General features: G+C 45.7%; 4 protein-coding genes and 2 long non-coding RNA genes across 11 annotated transcripts in view; 4 read left to right on the forward strand and 2 right to left on the reverse strand.

The window, feature by feature from the left end:
- The window catches only part of LOC128749181 (cyclin-dependent kinase 17-like), a 33,057-nt gene extending 28,040 nt beyond the window's left edge, over positions 1–5,017 (forward strand). The window contains exon 18 of one of the 5 annotated variants that reach the window (XM_053848522.1): positions 237–5,017. Coding sequence is in view for 2 of the 5 variants with exons in the window: in XM_053848523.1 (XP_053704498.1) it covers positions 237–274 (38 nt within the window). In the remaining 3 variants the exon portion in view is untranslated. The remainder of the gene's footprint in view (positions 1–236) is intronic. The other 4 variants (XM_053848525.1, XM_053848523.1, XM_053848526.1 and 1 more) reach the window with 4 other exon arrangements.
- LOC128749182 (parapinopsin-like) lies at positions 3,417–5,153 on the reverse strand. Its single transcript, XM_053848527.1, has 5 exons — positions 4,829–5,153; positions 4,291–4,381; positions 3,990–4,227; positions 3,688–3,930; positions 3,417–3,629 (listed from the first exon to the last, which is right to left on the reverse strand). Exons 1-5 carry the CDS (start codon positions 5,142–5,144, stop codon positions 3,489–3,491), a joined length of 1,029 nt encoding a protein of 342 aa, XP_053704502.1. The 5' UTR covers positions 5,145–5,153; the 3' UTR covers positions 3,417–3,488.
- Positions 5,154–5,613: 460 nt separating this feature from the next.
- ddx20 (DEAD (Asp-Glu-Ala-Asp) box polypeptide 20) lies at positions 5,614–10,120 on the forward strand. The gene is made up of 11 exons (XM_053849367.1): positions 5,614–5,962; positions 6,321–6,415; positions 6,659–6,827; positions 6,892–7,006; positions 7,073–7,215; positions 7,294–7,432; positions 7,730–7,788; positions 7,876–7,958; positions 8,029–8,134; positions 8,471–8,572; positions 8,789–10,120. The coding sequence occupies exons 1-11, from the start codon at positions 5,677–5,679 to the stop codon at positions 9,820–9,822; spliced, it is 2,331 nt and encodes a 776-aa protein (XP_053705342.1). The 5' UTR covers positions 5,614–5,676; the 3' UTR covers positions 9,823–10,120.
- Positions 10,121–10,420: 300 nt separating this feature from the next.
- LOC128749937 (uncharacterized) lies at positions 10,421–14,495 on the forward strand. Of its 2 annotated transcripts, XR_008412995.1 has the most exons (9): positions 10,421–11,157; positions 11,235–11,301; positions 11,469–11,573; positions 11,654–11,732; positions 11,822–11,965; positions 12,053–12,137; positions 12,214–12,303; positions 12,404–12,582; positions 12,673–14,495. It is a non-coding gene; the product is annotated as an uncharacterized LOC128749937 (long non-coding RNA). The 2 variants fall into 2 exon arrangements; XR_008412994.1 differs by having other exon boundaries at positions 12,053–12,303.
- A 4,741-nt stretch (positions 14,496–19,236) lies between these two features.
- Positions 19,237–19,807, reverse strand: LOC128749603 (uncharacterized). The gene is made up of 3 exons (XR_008412951.1): positions 19,629–19,807; positions 19,470–19,548; positions 19,237–19,380 (listed from the first exon to the last, which is right to left on the reverse strand). It is a non-coding gene; the product is annotated as an uncharacterized LOC128749603 (long non-coding RNA).
- A 1,450-nt stretch (positions 19,808–21,257) lies between these two features.
- On the forward strand, positions 21,258–26,753 carry LOC128749602 (protein-glutamine gamma-glutamyltransferase 2-like). The gene is made up of 16 exons (XM_053849352.1): positions 21,258–21,317; positions 22,754–22,999; positions 23,056–23,238; positions 23,361–23,594; positions 23,652–23,770; positions 23,831–23,959; positions 24,382–24,550; positions 24,797–24,926; positions 24,982–25,085; positions 25,167–25,255; positions 25,433–25,586; positions 25,648–25,736; positions 25,803–25,986; positions 26,051–26,211; positions 26,358–26,494; positions 26,558–26,753. The coding sequence occupies exons 2-16, from the start codon at positions 22,885–22,887 to the stop codon at positions 26,703–26,705; spliced, it is 2,145 nt and encodes a 714-aa protein (XP_053705327.1). The 5' UTR covers positions 21,258–21,317; positions 22,754–22,884; the 3' UTR covers positions 26,706–26,753.
- Positions 26,754–26,884: the final 131 nt, after the last annotated feature.

The raw sequence follows: 26,884 nt of genomic DNA on the forward strand, positions 1-26,884 counted from the left end.
AGTGTTAAATAAGTGTGTAAAAACAAATAAAGACAGTGGAGTTTTATGGGTTTTTGGCACTTGATATGACCAGTCTCACCACTAGTGCAACAGATGAAAGGAGCCATCATTATTTTAGGAGCGTTCCTGACCCATCAGTGTGATGTGTGGTTGGCATGGGGCAAGCGTGTGTGGTGTGAGCTCCTCTGGTTGGGATCCAAGCGGTGGATTACACTGCGCCTCGCTCTGTTTTCCAGGCCAGGGGAGGAACCGGAGGCAGAGTGTGTTGTTCTAGTGCTGGCAGGACCACTGAAGTGACAACAGCACACTTTTTTTGGAACCCATCGCACACGCAGACGGAGCGACACCCCTGTCCACTGGAAAACACACACCCACCGGACGAAGAGAGAAAAACACACACACACACACACAAACTGTTGGAGACAAAACTGCTCCGAACTATGGCTGAATATTGTATTTTTGACCGGGAAGTCAAGAGGTACGAGCTGGAAGACGAGTGGGAGAGGACTGGACTCTCCTTGCTGCTACTCCGCTGCTGTCCAGAGGAGACGTGAGACGACTGACGTGACACTTAAATCTGTGAGATGTGAGGATGGAGGTGAGAGGATGAACTTCAAGATCAAGTCAAGATCTGCTCTCTCTTGTGCTTTTCTTTCTTTCTAGACTTGTACATAAAGGACCAGAGCTCTAATATTGCACCGACATCCTGACCCCATCTGGCCTTTTATCAAAAACACCCTTCTACTACATCCACACTCTTACTTCACAGCATCATTTAGAAGAGTCGCCAAAGGCGCTGTCCTTCACACATGTCTTGGACATGTTGGTCATGAGGAAACACCACCAACATGGAGTTCATAGGTAGCAAGGCTAACTAAGCGCTAGATTGCCCTCACTCAGACCCAGATCTCCTTCAGCACCTTCAGAGGTTCCCAGTTACAGGATGTGAATGAAGCTCAGATGAGATCAAACCAAAAAGAACCTGGTCTCCACCTGTGATCAGGAGGGTGAGAACACAAGTGACGTTACCACCCAGATTTAGTGAATCATTCCTCACTTGCTTCTCCACAGACCTCCTCCTTCTTCTCCTCCTCCTCCTCCTCTTGCCTTGACTCGTCTTGATTTGTGTGTGTGTGTGCGCGTGTGTGTGTGTGACGTGCAGGTGTTGATGTCAAACTCCTCTCTTTGCACCTAATTTTACCTCGATGGATCTTGAGTAGATGATCCCACCTTTTTTTTTTTTTTTTTTTAAATCTATCTGTATATAAGATGTTAGTTTTTACTGGTCAGAAGCAATGATCACTCCGGGTCCATGTTCTCAGTCGTGACCGTGACAGTCTGAGATCGGTGGTCGGGGACGTGTTGCACATTCCTTGAGCTCAGGACTTGAGTGAAGTTTTGTCGAACGCTGCGCAACGCGGCGGCAAGTATTTGAGGAGATTCCGTTGAATGCTTCTGCAGAGCTGATATAAACTGTACGTGAAGAAGAGTTTTCTTCAGCATTAATCTTTTCTTTTAATTTCCTCCTCATCTATTTACGCATGTTGTGATGTACACACTGTTTTTGGCTGGTATGTGAAATGGCTTTTGCTGGAATATCAATAGAAACTTGACAGAAACAGGTTGCTTCCCATCTGAGTTTATTTTTCCAGGGGGCCACATGAGAAACTGTTACTTTTAATATGGGGCTGCACCAAGAAAAACCTAAGAATTCAGTCTCTCCCTACGTGTTTTAGGGAATGTAGTTAACCACCAGTTATAAAACTGAACTTGCACACAAATGTTGTGATAAATGACATGGTGTAGACACATTGAATACATTAAAATATCACAATATTTTAACTATGTAACAAGTCATTATGACAAGGCAAAGGCATGTTTTGAAGTGTTGTCACACACATTTGTGAGGACCTCTCATTGACATAAAGCTTACTTACCCCAGCCTTTCACCCTAAATGCCTGAACTTAACCATGACTTTCAATGAAACTTCACCCCCTATTATAATAACCTAGCTATTTCGATTATTTTACCCTTATGAGGACCGGCCAACATGTCCTCACAATGTCCTCTTGTCAAATATTGGTCCTCACAAGAACAATAATACATGCACACACACACAGAAATTAAAATATGATGACCAATATCCAGAATATTAAGTTAAAAATGCAAATGAAATGATGGATCTTTAATGCATGAAAGGTTGTTTAAATGATCAGTTCGAGGAAGAAAAGATGCTGCTAATTCTCAACCTTATGATTATTAAAAATGACAGATTGAAAAAATATATTTTTTTAGACAAACCGTGACATTATTTGGTGTAGGATTACTTTAGTGAAAGGAAAAGAATTAAACAAAATAAGAATAGTATTTTATAAAACACCAGATGAATATTTTATGTTTGATGAGAACACATAAAAGAAAATGAAATTAAAAAAATGTAATAACAAAAAATGTCTTCATGAAATGAGAAGAAATAGTGGTAGTTTAATAAGATGCTGTCGTGTTACAACAAAATTTAGAAATATGTTTTTTTTTTTTTACATTTCTGGGGGGAAAAAAGAAGAAAAACATTTGATAAGTGACATGTATCATATGAAGTAGCCTCAGTCTACCAGATTAACTGTAACTGTTGAACATGTTTCCCCACTGAACCAACCATCTGGTTTGTTCTGCACTGCTCTTGAGGTCCACCAGGTGGTCACGTGACAGGCAGTTTCAGAGCAGCATGTACTGTACAAGGAAGTAAACTGGAAAACCTCTCTGTTTGAGAGTTCAAGCACCAACAAACGAAGCACACAACTGTTTCACACACCAGTCTGCTGACAAACATGTACTGTATCCACCTCAGAAATAGGAGCTTTTTTTTCCTTTTCTTCAGACCTGAAGTCAAATGTAAGGATCGCTGGTCTGAGCCTGTTCGAAGTACTACTTACGTTCCCAGTGTGACAGTTTGTAGCATGTACATAGACAAGCCTCTCCACCTTCTTCTTCTCTTCCTCCACTTTGTACATACAGAAGTGTAAAGGTTTGATACAGTGATTCACGTTCTGGCTTTTTTCCTTGCTTTTCTTTCATAAAAATCAGCAATATTTGTGTAATCAATAAAGGCCAAGGTCATAGGATGGACAAGATCGGTGCTGCTTCTGCGTCAGGTTTCTCTTTGAAGGGATTAAATCTTGACATGTTGGCCTTTTGCTCGCTGTCTTCATGAAGTTCTGCAAACACTGGTGGTAGTGGCAGGTCACTCCATTTGAGTTGAGTGAGCTTGTTTTTAAAATGCTCTTTTTTAAAACGCTTCGCTTAATTCACAGAATTTGTATTCCAACCTGTCACATATATTTTAAGCTCTCAGAAGACGTATAACTGATGACATTTTGCGCTGAATTACTCTCGATGCTGCTTCATGTTTGGACCTTCAATGCACTGAGGAGTTATTTTATCAGCTAAGTGATAAAAATACACAACTTTTTTAGCCTATTTATGCCAATTACAATTCAATCTTGTCTCTACATGGAGTTTTTTGGATCTTGTTGAGGGATGACGCGTCTGTGGTTTCCACCTCAGATATTGGGTCTGTGGCCCACGGGTTGTATCCACAGAGCACCGTTGGGATGGCGTAGTCTCGGAACTGCAGACACACAAATATTACTCGCTGGTTTCACTTCACCTGATTTGTTTTGTGTTACCTGTCTGTTCATGAAGATGTAGATGATGGGGTTGTAGCAAGTGCTGCTCTTGGCGAAGTACACAGGAATGGTGGCGACAAGAGGGTCAAGGTCCAGACTGTGGTCAAAGATGACGGCAAGAGCCATGGCAGCGTAGGGCAGCCATGTGACCAGGAAGGCCAGCACCATCACCACCACCATCCGAACCACCTGCATCTCCACGCGGTTGGTGCTTCCTGCCTCGGATATCCGGAGCTTTGTCACCTGAGAGGGAGACTGCTGGAGTTATCCCGCGCACCACCACACAAGCAACACACCCTCACCTGCCGCAGAGTCCACAGCAGTCGTGAGTACGACACCATGATGATGGTGAATGGCACGAAAAAACAAAGCAGGAAGTATATGATCATGTAGGACACGTCGCCAGCGTCTCGACTGGACCAGGTGGGGGCGCAGGAGGTCTTGATACCTTCGGGGCTGTAACTCCCCCAACCGAACAGAGGTGGAGTGTTCCACACGAACGACCAGACCCAGGACAGGATGACTCCTGCGATCGCATGTCTGAGAAGAACCACACTGGTCAAGACACAGTACTTTTTTTTAGCAAAGGTTTTTGGCTCTCACCTGGTCTGGAACAGAACGGCACCCATGGGATAACACACCACGATGTACCGCTCGACCGAGATCACTCCGATGGTGCATAAACCCGTGATGCCTGCAGAGAAGATTATCTTTAATTCAAAACACTGAACAATAATATCAATTTCTGTCCATAATAAAAATATTTCTAGGTTCTGATTCTTCCAAAACTCTATATATTTGTAGTGTTCCATTTTTTACTTTCTAATAAATGTCAAATTGATGTTTTGTTTTTATGCGAAATCACACCCTACTCTTAGGAGCGTGCTATAAATGATCATTTTTATATATTCAACTGAGGCATGAACATGTTTAACAACTAAAAACATTACTTGAATACCTTTGACAAATACATGAATAAAGTCTAAAACATTAACTAACTTAAAGAAGTTATTGAATTTTATTTCATTTTAAAGGGTCAAATACAGAGAATTTTTGCTGAATGTAAATATTTTTTCCTATATTTACACTACTTTTCCCCCCTTTTCCATTGTATATATGTGAGGAGTGGAAAGAAACTCACCAAAGAAAGCAACTGTAAACCCCTCAATGAAGCAGCCCAGCTCCCCGAAGGCGAAGTATCCCACGGCGCTGTTGATGGTGGTGATAACTCCTCCGAACATGGCACAGCCCAGGTCGCAGAACGCCAGGTTGACCAGGGCGTAGCTGAGCGGCTGCCTCAGTTTCCTGTGTCTCACCGTCACCACGATCACCAGAGTGTTGAGAAGGATTCCGGTCGCAGTGAACACACCCATGATCACAGTCAGGAACATGCGGGTGCTGCGAGACACAAACTCCGGGTTCCCTGACATGTGAGAGGATGAGAAATTTCCGTCCATCTCTACTGGCTCAATTTGTTTTATATTCAGTCAATAAATTGTGAATTTAACAAAACATTAAAATGTATCCTGCCTAGAGTGAAAAAGTCAACCCAAATCCGTTGAAATGACTCAAGAATGATCATAAAAAAGGTTCCATCCAACTGCTCCACTGTCCATGAAGCTCCTTCTCTGCGTCTGACATGGCTGATCTTGGAGCAGGTGGAGAATATGGAGACCCTCTGATGATAAAGCCAATTGGAGGAGTGAGGATTTAGATTGGGAAATGCATTTCTCGGATGCCCAAATCCACAGATCCGGATTGATGAGATTATGATTCTCAGAATGCACTTTTTGTGATTGGTGGGTTTATGTCTGTGCTGAGTAATCGAGTGAGATTCAGGTGATGTATCTCAAGCTGTGTGTGTCGACTCATGAATTGTGCCCCACATTTGTGTTTTGATTATTTAGACAAATCTTTAACAAATCTCTTTTGACCAGCAAATTCAGGCAACAATTCTATTGAATATTAATCTCAAGAGCCTCCTTTCCAATGCAGTTCTTCTCCTCGCCACCGGAGGGCAGTAAAGCATCACAGCGGCCGTTGTGTTTGAGGCCGGGGCTCTGCGAGCAAGTGTCAAACATGGCTGCCTCCGTGAGGAAAGCGGCTCACGATCTGGAAGCAAGAAAGCGCACTGATGATGTGCTGCTGTCCGAGGGGATCGACTTCAAGTCCCTGCTCCTGTCCGAGGCCGTGTTAGAGGGGCTTTCTTCTGCCGGCTTTCAGAAGCCTTCGCCGATCCAGCTGAAAGCGATTCCACTCGGCCGCTGCGGTCTTGGTGAGTTCGAACACCTGACGTCTGACTTCGAAGTGGAATCGAACTGTTCACAAGCTTAAAAAGTCATAAAGTTTCAACAGATTTATTTTAGATAAATGTCGATGAATGGGCATTGAAGAAATTTGCTGGCAGCTGAATTAGATCAGGATGAAGATGTCAATCTAAATGATCACAACCAAGTGAAAACCTTCTCGGCCTCCTCCCCCTCGAGCCTCCATCCACAGCCAGCAGGTTAAGTGAAGTGAGCCACTTGGATTTACCAGGGAACTCGAAAGAGATTGGAGAGATTTCACCAGGATTTAGATTAGACCCATCCAGTCTGCACTCCCATTCTCATCATTCTGTCATTTGCTCTCAGATCTGATCGTGCAGGCCAAGTCAGGGACTGGGAAGACATGCGTGTTCTGCACCATCGCTCTGGACTCTCTGATCCTGGAGAATACCGCCACACAGGTGAGCCCCAAGTGTCTCATTCAGATCTGTATTGCCGATTCATTTTCATGTGACTGGGCTTCACTGCATTAGAGCAAATGCACCCTCTCTCTTTTGCATTAAACAGACTGGTATATCGGACGAAAGCTCATTCAGATTCTTGATAAAAGCCTCCATTATATAATCCTAATCCTATTAACTAATCTGCTTCTCATCAGATGCAAGTACTTGCTGACATCCAATTATCTTTTCTCCCCCTGACAGGTGCTGGTTCTGGCTCCCACACGAGAAATCGCGGTGCAGATCCACTCTGTGGTGATGGCGATGGGTTGCGCCATGGCTGGCCTGGAGTCCCACGTTTTCATCGGAGGCCGACCCATCAGCCAGGATAAAGTGCATCTGAAGAAGTGCCACATTGCCATCGGGTCACCCGGTCAGTGATGAAGCACCGAGGTTATTGGCCGTGACTCGAATGCTTTGTTTGTTTTTGATCTCAGGTCGTATCAAGCAGCTGATTGAGCTGGGCGTGATGTCCACCGCCAGCATCAGACTGTTTGTTCTGGACGAGGCTGACAAGCTGCTGGAGGAGGGCAGCTTCCAAGAGCAGATAAAGTACACCATTCCCAGATTCACTGCAGGATTCTGGGATTCTCATTTTAATTTTGTTAATTCTTTCAGCTGGATTTTTTCTTCGCTCCCGGTGAACAAACAGATGCTGGCGCTGTCGGCGACCTACCCCGAATATCTGGCTCAGCATCTCACCCGCTACATGCGTGAGCCCACTTTTGTCAGGCTTAATCCGAAAGACATGGGTCTGAAAGGTGAGACTTCTCCAGACATGAGCGCGCATGCAGCGGCAGTTCAGGGACAAGCGTCATGTCTTTGAACGCCCTCTACAGGCTTGAAACAGTACTACAAGCTGGTTCCATCACACTCCTTACCTCACAAGGTTTTTGAGGAGAAGGTGCAGGACTTGTTGGAGCTCTTCAGCAAAATTCCATTCAACCAGGCGCTGGTGTTTTCCAACCTTCATTCGAGGTCAGGTTTTGGTTCTTTCTCTCAGATTTCCTCTCACATGAGGGACAAGATGTGACTGTGAGTCACTTTGTTCATACCTCAGAAGGTGTGAGATCCCAGTGAAAAATGTCTCTGCTGTAGGGTGTCCCCTGCATTTCGCCACGAGTAGCTAGGATAGACACAAGCAGCATGTAACAACAATGGTCAGTTGGTATTTAAATTCTACATGTGTTTGTTTTTGGTTGATGTACCGACTATATAAAGCTCTACCTTCTTTTACAGAGATCAAATATGTGTCTGAATGGCTTTGTTTTGCAGGGCTCAGCACCTGGCGGACATCTTGTCCTCCAAGGGGTTACCTGCTGTTTGTATCTCAGGTGAGTTTCCATACTTTTTCCCAGTTATCTAATGGTACAATCCGAAGCTTTCATGGTTGATGCAAGAGCTCCTGCGTCACGATGCAGGTGGCCTGAGTCAGGACCAGCGACTGGAGGCCATGTCCAAGCTGAAGCAGTACCAGTGCAGAGTTCTCATCTCCACCGACCTGGTGAGATGCACAAGTCTCGATGGCGCATCTTTGTCTGTTTCTCTCACCTTTTCTTGACTTTTTGTGGAAGACATCCAGAGGCATCGATGCCGAGAAGGTGAACCTGGTGATAAACCTGGACGTGCCACAAGATTGGGAAACATACATGCACCGGATTGGACGAGCCGGCCGGTTTGGTTCGTAACTCACTTGAATTAAATCTTTATACCCCAGGAATCCGCTAACTCTCTGACACTAAAATCATCTTTTTCCTCATTTAAAAGTGTATTTTTGTCTGTCCATTGATGGCGCCAAAGAGCAAATGTAGCGCCACGTTCGCATAAGGATGTTATTCACTCCCATTTGTCATGACACAATCTTTATTTGTTCACTGTACTTAACTTTCTCATTTCTTAGTCTTATGTCTCTGTAAAAATCAGTCATTCGTGAGAAATATTGGGGCAGTCATGGATAAGAATAATCTGAATGTGCCTGAATGTTGTTTGAAGTCAACTGAAGAGTCTGGTCTGCAGGTACTCAGGGGCTGGCTGTTACCTACTGTTGCCATGGCGAGGAGGAGAACAAGATGATGGCCATCGCTCAGAAGTGTGACCTCAGCTTGTCTGCTCTCCCATGTGAGTCTGGCCAACTGCTTTTTCACAGACTTTTTGTTCTAGCATTGTCTTTGTGTTAACTTGTCATTTGAGTTTCTATGTCCTCGTCTCATCCAGACTCTTCCAAGTTAGTCATGTCAACTCGTGAGAGTGAAATAAATGTGTTGTGATGATGATGATGTTCAAATCGATCCGCTGTTGGAAGGCTGAACATGCTGACGGTGTGTCTGTTCTCAGCAACTCTGGATGCCAGTTTGATGGAGGAACCTTGTGACTGGGACGTGTGTTCTGAAGCTTCCACTCCTGGAGCTCGAGCTCAACTCTTCTCAAAGGCAGAGAAGAGTCGGCGGACTAAACCCGGCAAGCCCGAACCCACTGCCAACAAGGACGCTGATCAGAGTGGTCGGAAACTCTCCAAGAAGGGCCAGGCAGTCCCCAAACCAGACTCTGGGGCACCTCCAAGAGCATCTCCAGTCCAGGAAGTGGTCCTGGATCGACCTCCTCAAGCCACGCTGACGCGTGAGGAACTTCAGGAAGAGCTTCCAAAGATCCCTCCCCTCAGCTCCTTTAAGAAGTCAGCAGTGGCGTTCATGACCTTGCAGGAGGCTGAGAAGGACTTCCAGACTTTCATAAGGTCAGGGTTAGGGAGGTCAGTGGAGGTCATCAGGGACTTCAGAGGTTCTGGGGACGGCAACGACGGACACAAAGAGTTGATAACGCTGCATGACGATGGCACGCAGGTAGTTTCACTTCGATCAAGGTCACCTGCTCAATCTTCAAGTTCTGAGTCTGACATGGAGGCAGAGCAGCAGGATGATGGGACACCAGACGTGGTCCCTCACCTGCCCAAAGGTTTCAGAACCACCCCTGTTAAAGTGGAACCAGAGGCTTCTTATAAAATAAATCCACAAAACCAGACCCCAAAAACAAGATCTCTGCCTCCTCAGCATCATGAGCCAAGGTCCAAACCAGACTCTCGAGGTGAAGCTCGGACCCGAGGGCAAGCTGGCAGAACCAAAAATGAAAGTATTGGGAAAGGGACGAAAAAGATTTCGGAGAAGCTTGAGCGTGTGTGTGAACCTGAGGATGATGATGATGATGATGATGAAGAAGAGTGGGATGCTGAAAGCTACTGGAGAGCTTGTTACCAAGCGTGGAACGACTACTATGCTTCAATGTCTCCCTTCCAGAGCTACTATCACAGCACACACAGCTGGATGGCTGCTTATCGGATGAATGCAGTCTATATGGAGGAACTCCTCAAAGACTAACCCTCAGACTGCAACTGAAGAATGGCACTTGTTTGGTGATGGGGCTCCGTGCAGGATTACTTTTTGAATAAAGCACTTCAAACAGCAATTTCACTCGAATTTGACTTGAATTTTAAGAAATATTGAGATAAATATTGTTGCGGACAACTTCAAGCTAACAGCTACCATCACTTTCAAAAGTTTTCTGTGGGTTTTAGCATGTGGAAGTTACTATTTTTCGAATTGTGCTTGAAGGTGTCTGGATGAATCCAACTCTCCAAATGTCAAAATAAGATAAGAAATCTTATTCACCCAGTCTTGCAGAGCAGTCCAGGTAATTTAGATACGAACTGAATCAAAGTTGAGTGAGAAACAAAGCTGTAAATATGACATCTAATAAAGTCAAACAATCTTGGGTTCTTCTGCAGACCCCTCACCTGTTTCTTCTAATGGTTCCTTCCAATTTAAACCAGCCAATCAGAACCTTCCAATTATTCCCTCCATTTCTCTGTTCCCACCTCCTTGACCCACCTCTGCAGGAAATGTCAGCCAATCGGCATCAAGCTTCAGCTCCTTCAACTCACCTGTTTTGTGTTTGACCATTAAGTTCTTGGTTTTGAAACTGCTGCGACACCTGTTTGTCCCGACTGATTTTTGGGAGCCATCTTTGCTTCCTGCCTCTATTTTGACTGACTTCTAGTTTGCTTTCTTCATGTGTCTCACCTGACTGCAGGATCCCTGGAAGCTGAGCTAAGGACTTTGGTCAAGCTTTTCTGGTTGGGTTTGTAGCTGCTGTGACAAAGTTGGTTCATGTTCCTCAAAGTTTCCTGCTGAAATGTCTCTTAAACTGCACTTGACTGACTGACTGACTGAAATGACTCATCATAACCTCCGTTGACTCGCAACACTCGAACGTCAAACCGTTACCTACACAAGCGAAATATCAAATGAAGCTTCATTTGTTGTTAGTCATGTGATTTCTTCCGCTTCGACTCGTGCTGTGAAACCGTGCTGCGTTTGGGTGTCACTGGTGTTGATTCTTCTTCATCCTGTTTGTGTATCTGCTGGAAGATGTTGGCTAGTCTCACTCTACTCCACAGCTGCCAGTCTGCTTCCTGAGAGACCAACTGGACCAACTCTCCCCTGCCTCTGGACCACCAGGCTCTGGCGGTCACGCCAGACAGCTCACCTCACGCTGGGTTTATCTCTAGAATTCCTCACTGAGTCTTCCTGTGAAGCTAATCTGCGCTGCTCTCTAGATCCTTCAGTAAAACCTCCTGCATCCACTGAAGGTTCTTCTCTCCAACATCCCAGGAATCAATGCTCCAATTGTTCTCCTCAGTGACTCCAACACAGGTGAGTCCACCTTTCACTCGCCTTCCTTTGCTCAAACTCTCTTGGAGCGAACAAACCAACTGCTTTTCTTTGCACAGCTGCACCGATGAAGTGAAGGTCATCCTCCACAGCTCTCATCTGAGATCTGGTCCATCTGTTGCTCCAGTTGAGTACCCTGGGTTCAAACTTGTATTGATGTGATAGTAAAGAACTGAAGCCAGTATCCTTCAACCAGCAGGCTCAAGAGCACGCTGGAAGAACCCAACACTGATGCAGTTCAGGATCCACTGTGGTTTGATCCTGACTGGTCTCTCCCTCTTCTGTCATTGCAGGCTGCAAGGTCAAAGTTCAGCTGACCAAACTGCTGATGCTGGTGAGCTTCCTAGACATCTTCTGTACCATCTTCAGTCACCTGAGCCAGAACTGAGTGCATTGAGGTCTGGTTGCATGTCATGGAAATATTTCAGCTACTTTAAGCACCTTTGAGTGAGAAGATCCTGTTCTCTTGCTTCTCCAGTGCTTGAACTCATTACTGCAGACGACCATGGACTTGATGGGCTGACTCGCCACCAGACTGGAACTAAAGTGGACTTCAGGTCTGCAGTGACGTGGAGCCACTTGGAGGAGTATTTCTGTTCATTTCCACTGTGAAACTATTATTTGAGCTTCAACCTGATCTTTCCAGGAGTTCTTGAACGTTGTGGGTCAGACATTCATGAGTGTGGAGCGCCACCTACTGCACACTAGTGAGACCAAGGTGGAGTCAGTTGGAAAAGAAGGCCTCGTCCCATCAAGCTCCACCAGCTCTCTGACCTTCTCCCACAGTAAAGTATGATGTTGATGCTGTGAGAAGTTGCTGCTCATGCTGATGTCAGCACATTTCAAATACTTGATCTTCACCTTTTTGTTCCTTCAGTGACCCTGGTCTACAGCCAGTCGTAGAGGTTCCAGTGCCCTCAACACCACCCAGGCCGTCACTACTGAATGTGGAGGGCAACAATGTGGTGACCTGCATCATGGAGTCTTCAGGAAATGCTGTTCATTTCCACTCTGATTTGACCTTCTGTTTATTTCCAGGACAAACATGTCCTTCTCATCAGCTTGGACTCGGAGGAGGCCAAATTTAACTCTGACTCTCTTTCAGGAGGAGATCTGCTGTGTGGTCAGGTAGTGCACTGCTCAATGCTGCAGACTGAAAATTCTTCTACAGTCTTCTGGTCCTGGCTCTGATGTCCTGATGGTTTCTCCTGCTTCATTTTGGTTCCAGGTTTGACTTCAAAAAGTCCCGGGTTTTAGGAGGCTGATTTCCTCCACCAAGAACTGAAGTAGACTGAAGCTGCCGTTGTGGTTTTTCTGTCATTGAATCTCCTCTGTGGTGAAAGTCTTGTCTTCTCTGCTCCCTTTTGTGTCCTGCCCCAGTAGACTAAGAATTTCCAAAAACTGAAGGTGAGTCCATCCTCCACTATTCTCTCATGTTCCTCAATATTTGGATGGTGGTCCACACATGGCTCCTCTCACGCCTCTTTGTCGTTACAGAGGAACATGTGGATCCAAATGGAGTCCTGTCAGCTTCAGCAGCTTCTGTTTGAATAAAGGACTTTGATTCTGAGGTGCACAGGTCTGTTACTGTGGTGAAATGTCTTGTGTTTTTACCTCCAACCACCCAGTGCTGGAGTATACATCCTCGCTGCAGTTGCTCCAGTACTGATGTGTTTCACACCTGGTCCTACAGTGTATCTACTGTGATCTATCCAACCTGGATAGATCACAGTAGATACCAGATCATCCTATAGATGTTCTGCACATGATTTACATGGTGTGTTTATCCACAGCAATGTCTTGTTCAAGTGAATAAAACAGGGGGCCGAGTCGGCATTTAAAACCAGCCATTTAAAGAACATTTCTTTTTTGTTTGAACCTTGGTCCGGTTGCCATCTTCAAACCTTCTGCTGCGCGATGACCCAGGTCACTGAGCTCTTCCAAACATTACCTGTGTTCCACTTTGTCTCTTCTATATCCAGTGATTTATTCCTGTGTATCACTGATATACAAAGGTTTGGGCCCCAGAGACTGAGCCTTGTTGAACTCCACTCTCACGGTTCTAGTGCTGCTCCATCTGCTTCTAAGGATGTCTGAATACAGTTGTAGTTCTGCTCTGTTCCTCTCGAGCCACTGCATTCAACATATTACTCATCACTCCATTGTATTTTTTTTAAATGGTGCTTTTCCTCTGTCATTTGAATATCAGTCTCTCACACCTCCACATCATCAAACATCGTGGTCCTTGAGACTCTAACCATCACCACAGCAAATGAGAGCTGAGGTGAGACCAGAGGGTGTCTCTCACTTCAGCTCTGTCCTCATCCATGTTCTTCACTACCCTCACATACTCCTCACTTCCTCCAACAGTAACTTCCTCTCTGACTGCTGACATAGACTTTCTGGACAATGACAACTGCTGCAGCTCTCTGACCTCCATCCTGTCTTCAACAATTTGAAACAGTAAACTGTTTTTCTTCGTCAGACATGAACACTTTTGCATCGACTGACGATTCCTCTCCTCACACCTCCATCTGTAACCACTGTGGTCCATCACTCTCCTTCCAGACTTTATTCCTAGTCGTAGCAAACAAGCTGAGCGCTGGTCTCGTCACCTCTGTCATCAAACATGTTCTGAACTACCCTCACATCCTCAAACTGCAGTACACTTCCACTGGATGTCCTCAAAGCAAATGTACGTTCTGTCAATATGCTGGTAGCCTGTTGACATAGCCACGCAATGTCATCCTGTTTGTATTCTGTGATATGTATTTATTTTACCTCTCATTGAATAGTGCTGCTCTAGTTTCCCAGCCTGAAATCAATAGTCAGTCTTTCAGGAGAACTCAACTGCCTGTCTACTGCATCATGGTGGTTGAATTGTATTCACTAGTCATTCTGTCTCATCCCTGCACCTCACCTCTGCCCTCACGTGTTTCACCATACTTCCTCTCTCACTGTGCCATGGACTTTGTACAACTTCTGCAGCCCTTCTTTTCTCTGTCCTCATGTCTGGTCTCCTGTTTGAACTCATCAGTCCATATCTTTTTACTGTGGTTTGTCAGTGAGTAGTTTAACATTAGTTTAGAGCAGCTTCCTGGTCTCTCCCATTTGTTGTCCGATATCGGCTGAGCTGCTTTGTCATGTCTCTCTCAAACACATTGTTCATCTGCTGCTCATTCTCCAGCAACATGTTTGGAGAAAGTTGTCTTCCACAGGTTTCTCCCCTCTAATGCTCAAACTGTACTTTGTTTCGTGAAAGAGTAAAATTAAAAATTCTAGATTTGAGTCATGGCTGGTCATTTTGGCGTGATTGGGTATCAAGGGCTGTAACTGCATTTGTTATGTGAAGGAACAAAATAATCCTTGTTTATATTGCGTGTTGTGAAATAAAGTTAAATTCCAAGATTTGAGTCACGGCTGGTCTTTAAACCGATCTTCAGTCAGAGCCGGTTTATTCCGGTTTGGACCACAGGGATTCTTACTATTTTGATTCATTTTAGTTTATTAGCTGCTTATAATTAAATGCTAAGGTTCAACTGTAGACTTTATTATTACTCTGCTACATTTGTTTCTGTTCTTGGGTGATGGCTTGTGATGTTTGGGGTACTGACCTTTACTGTGCTGGTTTAGCCTTTTTCCCCTCTTTTAATCTGCTCTGAGCAGAGGAGTTTATTTGAAGGATTCCAAGGATTTTGAGTTTTCACCATAACACTTTGTTCAGCCGATGACGATAGTTGCAGCGCGAATGAGTTGCTCTGTGTGGCCAAGTAGCTCACTGGAGTAAACAGGTCTGATGCAGAACAGTGCAGTCGACAGCTGCTCAGGATCAAGTCCTGTCTGGGACACTTTTAGTGACATGTTTTCTCTTTCAACCCAAATGTCTATGATAAATGTGCACAGAGCGCAGGACCAAATGTGACAGTGAACTGGTGGAGTGGATAGAGTCAGTGGCAATGTATAAACGCTCTGCCGGGTGAAGCGTGGGTTCGAGTCCCACTCCCTCCACCACTAGCTGGATGTAAAGTGGACTGGGGCAATGTATAAACGCCTCCCATGTGGTTGGAGTGGACCATGTCAGTGGCACTGTATGAATACCCTGATGTGTGGTGGGTTCGAGTCCCACTCCCTCCCCAACAAGCTGGTTGTGACGTGAATTGGGGCAAAGTATAAACGCCCCCTTTGTGGGTGGAGTGGACCATGTATAAATGCACTGACGAGTCATGGGTTTCCCTCCCCCACGAGTGGGATGTAAAATGAAGTAAATAAACGGCCTCTGTAGAGAAATGTGTCAGGGGCAAGGTATAAATGTGCTGAGGTCAGCTGTTGACCCAAATCCATAAACCACTTCTGTGGGAATCATCCAGCTGGGCGCTTAGTTCACTTCATTTCCAGCTCGTGGTAGCGGGCCTCAAACCCACAACCTTATTTTTACATCCATAGATTCTAGTGGAAACAGGCTCGTAACGGCCCTTCACATCATTCAGTCGCTGCCCTCCTGAAAAGCCGGACACCAGCAACATACAGAGCAGAAAGCACAGCTTTCCTGAGGCCTGTGACCTGTAGATCAGGAAATATGGTGGGAACACTGCATAATCATCATGATGACATGAACAATACCTGGATTCAAATCCTAACACCAGAACCTCACCTGCTGCTCCTCCATCAGACCTGGAAACAGAGCAGAAGTGTCTCTTTACGTCTGTCTCACGAAGCGGCCATTTATGATCAACACACTTGCAACAATAGCAGAAACACCTCACACCATCATGTCCTGTGGATCCTTCACCTCCACAGCGAGAACATGACTGAGCAGGCAAATGATGGAACGGAGGGGCGGCTGGGAGGATGGTCAGTGTGAGGCTCTGGGTAAGAAGGGCAGGGCAGATTCTGAAACATCTTTCACCTCTGAAACCAAACAAGTTACTCACTCAAATGAAATCAAAACACCAGGGTTTTTTTTTTTAACACAACTGGAGTTACAGAAACAACCTGCACACTTTGACTCTAAGTAAAGAGAAAGCAGCTCCAACCTCGAGGAACACAGGAGAAACTGAGGTAAGCAAAGTGAAGGGAAGAAGGGAAAAAAAAAAGTCAAATTGAAGAAATGATACTTTCACTCCAAAGCATAAAACAAAACTAGAAGACAGCAGCTTGAACAAACCAAGACTGTCTGCTTCAAATAAACTCCTCTGCTCAGAGCGGATTAAGAGGGAAAAAGGCAAAACCAGCACAGTAAAGGTCAGTACCCCAAACATCACAAGCCATCACCCAAAACAAATGTAGCCGAGTTATAATAAAGTCTACAATTGAACCTTAGCATTACAAGCAGCTAATAAACTAAAATGAATCAAAATAGTAAGAATCCCTGTGGTCCAAACCGGAATAAACCGGCTCTGACTGAAGATCGGTTTAAAGACCAGCCGTGACTCAAATCTTGGAATTTAACTTTATTTCACAACACGCAATATAAACAAGGATTATTTTGTTCCTTCACATAACAAATGCAGTTACAGCCCTTGATACCCAATCACGCCGAAATGACCAGCCATGACTCAAATCTAGAATTTTTAATTTTACTCTCATGAAACAAAGTACAGTTTGAGCATTAGAGGGGAGAAACCTGTGGAAGACAACTTTCTTCAAACATGTTGCTGGAGAATGAGCAGCAGATGAACAATGTGTTTGAGAGAGACATGACAAAGCTATTCAGCCGATATCGGACAACAAATGGGAGAGACCAGGAAGCTGCTCTAAACTAATGTTAAACTACTCACTGACAAACCACAGTAAAAAGATATGGACTGATGAGTTCAAACAGGAGACCAGACATGAGGACAGAGAAGAAAAGGGCTGCAGAAGTTGTACAAAGTCCATGGCACAGTGAGAGAGGAAGTATGGTGAAACACGTGAGGGCAGAGGTGAGGTGCAGGGATGAGACAGAATGACTAGTGAATACAATTCAACCACCATGATGCAGTAGACAGGCAGTTGAGTTCTCCTGAAAGACTGACTATTGATTTCAGGCTGGGAAACTAGAGCAGCACTATTCAATGAGAGGTAAAATAAATAAATACATATCACAGAATACAAACAGGATGACATTGCGTGGCTATGTCAACAGGCTACCAGCATATTGACAGAACGTACATTTGCTTTGAGGACATCCAGTGGAAGTGTACTGCAGTTTGAGGATGTGAGGGTAGTTCAGAACATGTTTGATGACAGAGGTGACGAGACCAGCGCTCAGCTTGTTTGCTACGACTAGGAATAAAGTCTGGAAGGAGAGTGATGGACCACAGTGGTTACAGATGGAGGTGTGAGGAGAGGAATCGTCAGTCGATGCAAAAGTGTTCATGTCTGACGAAGAAAAACAGTTTACTGTTTCAAATTGCTGAAGACAGGATGGAGGTCAGAGAGCTGCAGCAGTTGTCATTGTCCAGAAAGTCTATGTCAGCAGTCAGAGAGGAAGTTACTGTTGGAGGAAGTGAGGAGTATGTGAGGGTAGTGAAGAACATGGATGAGGACAGAGCTGAAGTGAGAGACACCCTCTGGTCTCACCTCAGCTCTCATTTGCTGTGGTGATGGTTAGAGTCTCAAGGACCACGATGTTTGATGATGTGGAGGTGTGAGAGACTGATATTCAAATGACAGAGGAAAAGCACCATTTAAAAAAAATACAATGGAGTGATGAGTAATATGTTGAATGCAGTGGCTCGAGAGGAACAGAGCAGAACTACAACTGTATTCAGACATCCTTAGAAGCAGATGGAGCAGCACTAGAACCGTGAGAGTGGAGTTCAACAAGGCTCAGTCTCTGGGGCCCAAACCTTTGTATATCAGTGATACACAGGAATAAATCACTGGATATAGAAGAGACAAAGTGGAACACAGGTAATGTTTGGAAGAGCTCAGTGACCCGGGTCATCGCGCAGCAGAAGGTTTGAAGATGGCAACCGGACCAAGGTTCAAACAAAGAAGAAATGTTCTTTAAATGACTGGTTTTAAATGCCGACTCTGCCCCCTGTTTTATTCACTTGAACAAGACATTGCTGTGGATAAACACACCATGTAAATCATGTGCAGAACATCTATAGGATGATCTGGTATCTACTGTGATCTATCCAGGTTGGATAGATCACAGTAGATACACTGTAGGACCAGGTGTGAAACACATCAGTACTGGAGCAACTGCAGCGAGGATGTATACTCCAGCACTGGGTGGTTGGAGGTAAAAACACAAGACATTTCACCACAGTAACAGACCTGTGCACCTCAGAATCAAAGTCCTTTATTCAAACAGAAGCTGCTGAAGCTGACAGGACTCCATTTGGATCCACATGTTCCTCTGTAACGACAAAGAGGCGTGAGAGGAGCCATGTGTGGACCACCATCCAAATATTGAGGAACATGAGAGAATAGTGGAGGATGGACTCACCTTCAGTTTTTGGAAATTCTTAGTCTACTGGGGCAGGACACAAAAGGGAGCAGAGAAGACAAGACTTTCACCACAGAGGAGATTCAATGACAGAAAAACCACAACGGCAGCTTCAGTCTACTTCAGTTCTTGGTCGAGGAAATCAGCCTCCTAAAACTCAGGACTTTTTGAAGTCAAACCTGGAACCAAAATGAAGCAGGAGAAACCATCAGGACATCAGAGCCAGGACCAGAACACGTCACCAGAAGAATTTTCAGTCTGCAGCATTGAGCAGTGACCACACAGCAGATCTTGACCCAGGTCTCCTCCTGAAAGAGAGTCAGAGTTAAATTTGGCCTCCTCCGAGTCCAAGCTGATGAGGACATGTTTGTCCTGGAAATAAACAGAAGGTCAAATCAGAGTGGAAATGAACAGCATTTCCTGAAGACTCCATGATGCAGGTCACCACATTGTTGCCCTCCACATTCAGTAGTGACAGCCTGGGTGGTGTTGAGGGCACTGGAACCTCCAGGTTCAGGTCACCAATCCAGGACTGGCTGTAGTTCAGAGTCACTGAAGGAACAAAAAGGTGAAGATCAAGTATTTGAAATGTGCCGACTCTTCTCACAGCATCAACATCATACTTTACTGTGGGAGAAGGTCAGAGAGCAGGTGGAGCTTGATGGGACGAGGCCTTCTTTTCCAACTGACTCCACCTTGGTCTCACTAGTGTGCAGTAGGTGGCGCTCCACACTCATGAATGTCTGACCCACAACGTTCAAGAACTCCTGGAAAGATCAGGTTGAAGCTCAAATAATAGTTTCACAGTGGAAATGAACAGAAATACTCCTCCAAGTGGCTCCACGTCACTGCAGACCTGAAGTCCACTTTAGTTCCAGTCTGGTGGCGAGTCAGCCCATCAAGTCCATGGTCGTCTGCAGTAATGAGTTCAAGCACTGGAGAAGCAAGAGAACAGGATCTTCTCACTCAAAGGTGCTTAAAGTAGCTGAAATATTTCCATGACATGCAACCAGACCTCAATGCACTCAGTTCTGGCTCAGGTGACTGAAGATGGTACAGAAGATGTCTAGGAAGCTCACCAGCATCAGCAGTTTGGTCAGCTGAACTTTGACCTTGCAGCCTGCAATGACAGAAGAGGGAGAGACCAGTCTGCTGCTACGACACTGGTATGTAGAGTGTGAAGGATCAAACCACAGTGGATCCTGAACTGCATCAATGTTTGGTTCTTCCAGCGTGCTCTTGAGCCTGCTGGTTGAAGGATACTTGCTTCAGTACTTTTACTCTGTTCCAACTTCAATACATGTTTGAAGGCAGATACTCAACCAGAGCAACAGATGGACCAGATCTCAGATGAGAGCTGTGGAGGATGACCTTCACTTCATCGGTGCAGCTGTGCAAAGAAAAGCAGTTGGTTTGTTCGCTCCAAGAGAATTTGAGGAAAGGAAGGAATGTGAAAGGTGGACTCACCTGTGTTGGAGTCACTGAGGAGAACAAGTGGAGCATTGATTCCTGGGATGTTGGAGAGAAGAACCTTCAGTGGATGCAGGAGGTTTTACTGAAGGATCTAGAGAGCAGCACAGATTAACTTCACAGGAAGACTCAGTGAGGAATTCTAGAGATAAACCCAGCGTGAGGTGAGCTGTCCGGTGTGACCGTCAGAGCCTGGTGGTCCAGAGGCAGGGGAGAGTTGGTCCAGTTGGTCTCTCAGGAAGCAGACTGGCAGCTGTGGAGTAGCGTGAGACTAGCCAACATCTTCCAGCAGATACACAAACAGGATGAAGAAGAATCAACACCAGTGACACCCAAACGCAGCATGGTTTCACAGCGCGAGTCAAAGCGGAAGAAATCACATGACTAACAACAAATGAAGCTTCATTTGATATTTCGCTTGCGTAGGTAACGGTTTGACGTTCGCGCCGAGTGTTGCGAGTCAACGGAGGTTATGATGAGTCATTTCAGTCAGTCAGTCAGTCGAGTGCAGTTTAGGAGACATCTCAACAGGAAAGTTTGAGGAACATGAACCAACTTTGTTCAGCTTCACTCTGACACTCGGCAGCTATAAACACAAACTGAAAAGCTTGACCAGACAAAGCACTTAGCTCAGCTTGCAGGGATCCTCCTGAGCTCGGTCCAGTCAGGTCAAACACACGACAGGTGGGAAAGGAAACAAAGAATGGAACACCAAAATCAAGCAGGGCCTGTGGTGACCTCAAACTAATGTGCAAACACAAACCAGGTGAGCTGCTGCAGAAGCTTGATGCTGATTGGTCGATATTTTCTGCAGAGGAGAGTCAAGCGGGCGGGAACTGAAAAACGGCGGGAACACTTTGGAAGATTGTGATTGGCTGATTTTATATGGATGGAACCATCAGAAGAAGAGGTCAAGAGGTGAGCGATGCAGAAAAACCCATGATGCCCTCGGACACAACGGTGTGAGTCTTTATTATGATGAATTCATCATTCCTTCAGTCCTTTATTTATTCAACTTGTGGTCATGTGACTGAAAATATTTTTGCATGGATCGATGGATATGATCACGCCGCTCGATTACTTTGGCGCCATCTAGTGGTGGCACTGACATATTGTTTCTGAAACGTTCGCGTTCGAGACGAGATGAGATTCAGGTCAAACTAAAAAATGGTTCAAGCTACTTTCATTTCAGAGCGATGTGATCAGGAAGTCCACAGAAGTTTAGCTCCAGAAGGTGAGTCATCATTTTGGATATACATTGTAAGGAGGAGTGAACTCTGACTTGAGCACTCACCTTATCATCGTACCCTGATGACCCCATCGATTTGTGTGCTGACATTCCTCCAGACTGAGGTCCGTCTGAGGTCGTCTGGTCTCCCCACTGACGGCTGCTTTGATCCACTGCTCCTGTGGTTTCAGAATCACGGGTGTCAGCTTTGACGGGTCACGAGGCTGCGTGTGTTTATGTGGTCGTCTGTATTGACAAGGAAAATATTACCAGGTCAAACAGTCACCCAGCAAACCTTTAAACACAGAGCTGTCACTCATCCACAAGTGTGGAGTCGAACCAACAACTTCACAACAACAAAGCTTGGTGCCACATACACTTGGGATTGTTGCTTTATTGAACTCAGTGCATCAAACATGAGACACATGCTGTGAGAGGAAGCGGTTTGCTCATCCTCTGAATCAGGGAGAGACCACTCAGGTGGTCCTCACTGCCGTTGAGGGTCCACCTGTTTTATTTTCCTTCACAGTTCTGTCTGTCTCCTGTCTTTAACTGACCCTCTTTTTTCTGATTTTCCCTTCTTCAAAGTGGTTTAAGAAATGCCCAGACTTGTGACAGAAACATGCTGATCACACATGACACCTGCACTTCCTTATTCAGACAATAGCAAACTTCCTTCCAAGCATTATTTCAAACAAAAATGTTTATTGGGTTTCTAATGCAAAAGGTCACAAAAAGCAATATTGAATGTACATTACAAGTTCAGGTAAGTTGAAAAAAAAAAATAAAATGAGTAAATAACAAAACTAAATAATAACAAAAAATAACAACAACAAAAAATGAAATACAATCCCTCCCCCACCCTAAAAAAAGTAAGATAAACAAACCAACCCATTCCTATGCCAGCAGCCTAAAAACTATGCATTATCACCACAATATGGAGCTTTTGTAGATGTAGGTTAATATTGACCAAATAATATTAATAATGACAAATAAAAATAAAAAATAAAACCCAAAAAAACCAAAGAGAAAACAAACAAACCAAAGAAAAATCACGAGATATTCAAAGATATTTCAAAGATTGAAAGAATGAAATGACAGGACCAAGCATTATTTTAAAATGTAACCCCATTTATTTATATTTTCCGACATTATTACATTTCTTTATCATTGTCACATCTTGTTTTATCTCCATGACTTCAAGTATACATTTCCCTTCATCCATTATCGAAGAAAATAGGGTTACTTTCTCACTTCCTGTCACTTAATATAAATGTATCAGTGTTTTTACGACCATCTCATATGTAAATCAGCTAAAATAATCATTGGACTTGATGGGAGCCATTTCAGTTGGATTTAATCATTGAATTCAGTTTGGTTGCAATATTTTTTAAAACCATAATGATCAGTTTTGTCAGTAAAACCAATCCTTTCCACTTCAGCTCAGGCCCGGAAGCAGTTAAACATGAACCGGAGTGGCACGTCTGTCCATTCATCTCTTTACAATAGTCGACAATAGCTGGAGGTCTGAGTGAAGGAGAGACTGCTGACTAAAAAAAGAATTACTCATGTGATGAGTGGACAGAAGAGGGCGTCCCGATCGGCTTTCACATGCTACAAATATCTCAGGGGGATGTGTCTTCAGGCTGCAGAGCTCAGACCCTCGTGGACTTCAGACATGGATCGAGGTAAGAAAGTGAGTCATCTGGTTGAAGAGTTCTCTCACATCAGATCGCTGCTCTAGATTTGAAGATCGAGGGATGTGACCTGAACATCAAGACCAACAATGAGAGCCACCACACGGACCAGTGTCCAGACCAGCGCCTGATCGTCCGCAGAGGTCAGCCGTTCACCGTCAGCCTGCTTCTGAAGCCGGGAGGAGACGTCGGCGGACATGTGGAAAACCTCACATTCATCGTAGAAACAGGTAGTGTTGAGCATTCTTCTGTTTGAACACGACTTGTGGAGGCCACAGCTGTCGACTGGAGGTCTTAAAATCCTGGGGTTTATTGGCACTGCAAACGGTTGTTCACCTCCTCGTGTCACCAGGTCCCCTGCCCAGGAAGGAGTCGAACACCCGAGTGACCTTTGGCCTCAGCAAGTCCACCGCTGAAAAAGAGTGGAGCGCGTCCAGAGTGGAAGATGAGTCCAAGGACAGGATCTCTGTGAGCATCAATTCCTCCCCCGATGCACCAGTGGGAGTCTACCAGCTCTCTGTGGACCAGGACGGACGGGAGACCCCCTTGGGACAGTTCACCCTGCTGTTCAACGCCTGGTGCCCCCGTGAGTGCTTTCATCTTTGGTGATCACACAACAGAAGCTCACTCTGTGTGGCGGCAGATGATGCCGTGTTCATGCACAGCGAGAGGAAGAGGCAGGAGTATGTTCTATCGCAGCACGGGCAGATCTTCCGAGGGACTTGGAAGAGGATCAAAGGAATTCCGTGGGACTTTGGGCAGGTGACTGGATTTGAAAGTTGGTCAGGTTCAGTTTTTTAACTTGCAACTTTTATTGTTCAGTTTGAGTCAGGCATCCTGGACATCTGCCTGAAGATCCTGGACCAAAACCCCAAGTTCATATCTGATGCCAACCAGGACTGCTCTTCCAGGAGGAGCCCCATCTACGTGACCAGAGTTCTGAGTGCCATGGTATGTTCTGCTGAAGGAAAGAGGTCCAGTGTGCTGGGGCATCGCTGCGTGAATGTAAACCACTCCACAGAAAAGTTGCCATAGTGATGTTCAGCACTTTTGTTCTCAGTTATTTGGCTCCTGTCCCTCCAACATTTTCTCTGCAGAGCTTCAGTGAGTGTCTTTGTTTACGCTCCAATAGACAACCTATATTCACATCGAGCTGGCAGTAATATTATGACCATCAGTGTGTTCATGTTGTCGACTGAGGCAGCACTGATGGTCCAGGTCTGCAGTCATGTGCAGCATTTCACGAGTCCAACTTTATTTATACAATGTTGCACACGAACACAGAACAAAAGCTACACATAGTTGCAGAGTCCGTGACACACCATGTAAGCTGAAGTCTGTAGAGGATCCCAAGAGCTTCATCTTCTCCTCAGATCAACAGCAACGATGACAGCGGTGTGCTCGTCGGCTCCTGGAGCGACTTCACCGGTGGTGTTCACCCGGGCACTTGGATCGGCAGCGGGGACATCCTGCGCCAGTGGTCCGAGAGTGGGCCGGTCCACTTTGGCCAGTGCTGGGTCTTTGCTGCTGTCGGGTGCACAGGTGAGTCCACCTCCTTCCTCCCTCGCTCTTATCCACTCATCACTTCTTTCTTCTTTTATTTCTTTATCGAACCGTCCTTCCCTCCCCTCGAGAGAGTCTTGCACATGATGTCAACCTCAGATGTATTTTAGACCCGCAGGATCATCCTACATCTGTTCACCCATAAATTAGGATCAAAATATCACAGCTTCTTTATCTTTAATGTCGACACTCGCATGCAAGATCAAATGTCTCACCCTCCTCCAGTATCCCGAGCTCTCGGTATCCCCTGTCGAGTCGTGACAAACTTTGGCTCGGCCCATGATACGGACGCCAACCTGGTGATCGAGAACCTTTACGACCAGGACGGCGAGAGAATCTCCGATGATTCTGTTTGGTGAGCAAATGACCAGCGGTGAAGTCACCAGCGCTTCTAACCGGTTCATCTGCAGGAACTTCCATGTGTGGGTGGACAGCTGGATGACCCGTCCGGACTTGGGAGACAAATATGACGGCTGGCAGACCAGTGACCCAACACCTCAGGAGACCAGTGGCGGTGGGTTTCTGGGTTTCTTTATTTGAACCGCTCAGGCAGAGCAAAGTCAAACTGAAAGCTGATCTGCTCTTTTGCTTCCAGGTGTCTTCTGTTGTGGACCTGCTCCTCTGAAGGCCATCAAGGAAGGCGAGCTGACCAGGAAGTACGATGCCCCATTCATTTTTGCTGAGGTAGGCAAGAGTTCTGAATCGGAGGCACAGACAGGACTGCGTGGAAACAAATACTCTAAAAACATAATCTTCTTATGCACTGCGGACAAACAACGGCATCTGGTGGACAAAACTGGAAACGCATTTAATGATTCCTCAGTTCACCAGCTCGTGTTCATAATCCTCCTCCTGTCTTAGGTCAACGCAGACGTGGTGGACAAAGTCCAGCTGTCCACTGGTGAGTTTGTCCAGTTCAGTGGATCTACCAAGTCGGTGGGGCGCTTCATCAGCACCAAAGCCGTGGGCTCGGACGAACGCCGCGACATCACTCACCAGTACAAGTATCCCGAAGGTCGGTTTGGGTTGAATAGAAACTATCGTGTGAGAGATGTGACACGGTGCGCCTGCCTCAGGATCAGAGGACGAGCGGCGGGTGTATGAGAAGGCCACGCACCACAACAAGCTCCAGAAACAAGGAATCGAGCCAGGACTCCATTTGAAGGTTTGGACTTGAACACGTTGGTCCGGTGGTGAGAAGAGCATCTAAAGCCATCGCTTTGAACCTCAGATCAAGCTGGCAGACAACATGACCGTGGGCTCGGACTTCGAGGTTCACGCCATCCTCACCAACAATAGCATGGCGGCCAGAACCTGCACCCTGCTCTTCTTCGCCAGATCGGTCAGCTACAACGGGAAACAAGGAGACAGCGTCGGCTTCTCATCCGACAAAATGGAGGTCCCCTCCGGTGAAGGTGGGTCTCACCAGTTAGTTGTGACGTCAACTCTCTCATGGGTGAACGTTCTTCCTGCTGCCAGAGAGGCGCTTAACCCTCCACCTGCAGTACGACAACTACGGGTCCGTGATCACGCCAGACAGACTGATCCTGCTGTCTGTCATCGCCATCGACAAGCAGACCATCGAATACCACAAAGCGGAGAAGACAATCGTTCTGGACGAGCCGTCGATCGACATCAAGGTTTGGAAGTTTGTCTCCATATTCACATCCCTGATCACAATTGTTTTGAGTTTGGAGAAGTAGCTCACCGGGACAAACGTCTGCATTATAGATCTGCATTGTTTAAATTGATACGACTGTTTTAAGATGAAGTTGTGACTCTGCAGCTGGAGGGTGAAGTCAGGGTGAACCAGTTGATCACAGTCCAGGTGACGCTGGTCAACCCTCTCCCGGAGACACTCAGGGGCTGTAGCTTCACACTGGGAGGAGTAGGACTCACCGATGGACGGCCGGTGTCACTGAAGTACGTCACAGCTGGACGTCCATGACCTCAGCCTCTGATAGTGTTCCTGTCGTTCCTTCTCAGGTTGGACGATGTTGGTCCTGGACAAGAGGCGCGGGGCAGCGCTGCGCTGACGCCTCTCATGGCTGGAGCCACGGCTCTGCTGGTCAGCTTCGACAGCGACCACCTGAAGAACATCAAGAGCTCAGTTAACATTGTTGTGAAGGAATGACGATCACAACTGTCATGCCATTTTTGTAATCTGCACATTTTGTCAATAAAATACGTCTCACTCACCAGCAACTCGCGTCATTGAGCAGTGGAGGAGACAAGGCAGGTGATGAATCTCTTTCCTCCAAGATACAGAGATCAATTGAGAATCAAGTTGAACTTAGAGGAGGTTCTCTCCCT

This window comes from Synchiropus splendidus, chromosome 18, assembly GCF_027744825.2.
Source record: "Synchiropus splendidus isolate RoL2022-P1 chromosome 18, RoL_Sspl_1.0, whole genome shotgun sequence".
Taxonomy (NCBI): domain Eukaryota; kingdom Metazoa; phylum Chordata; class Actinopteri; order Syngnathiformes; family Callionymidae; genus Synchiropus; species Synchiropus splendidus.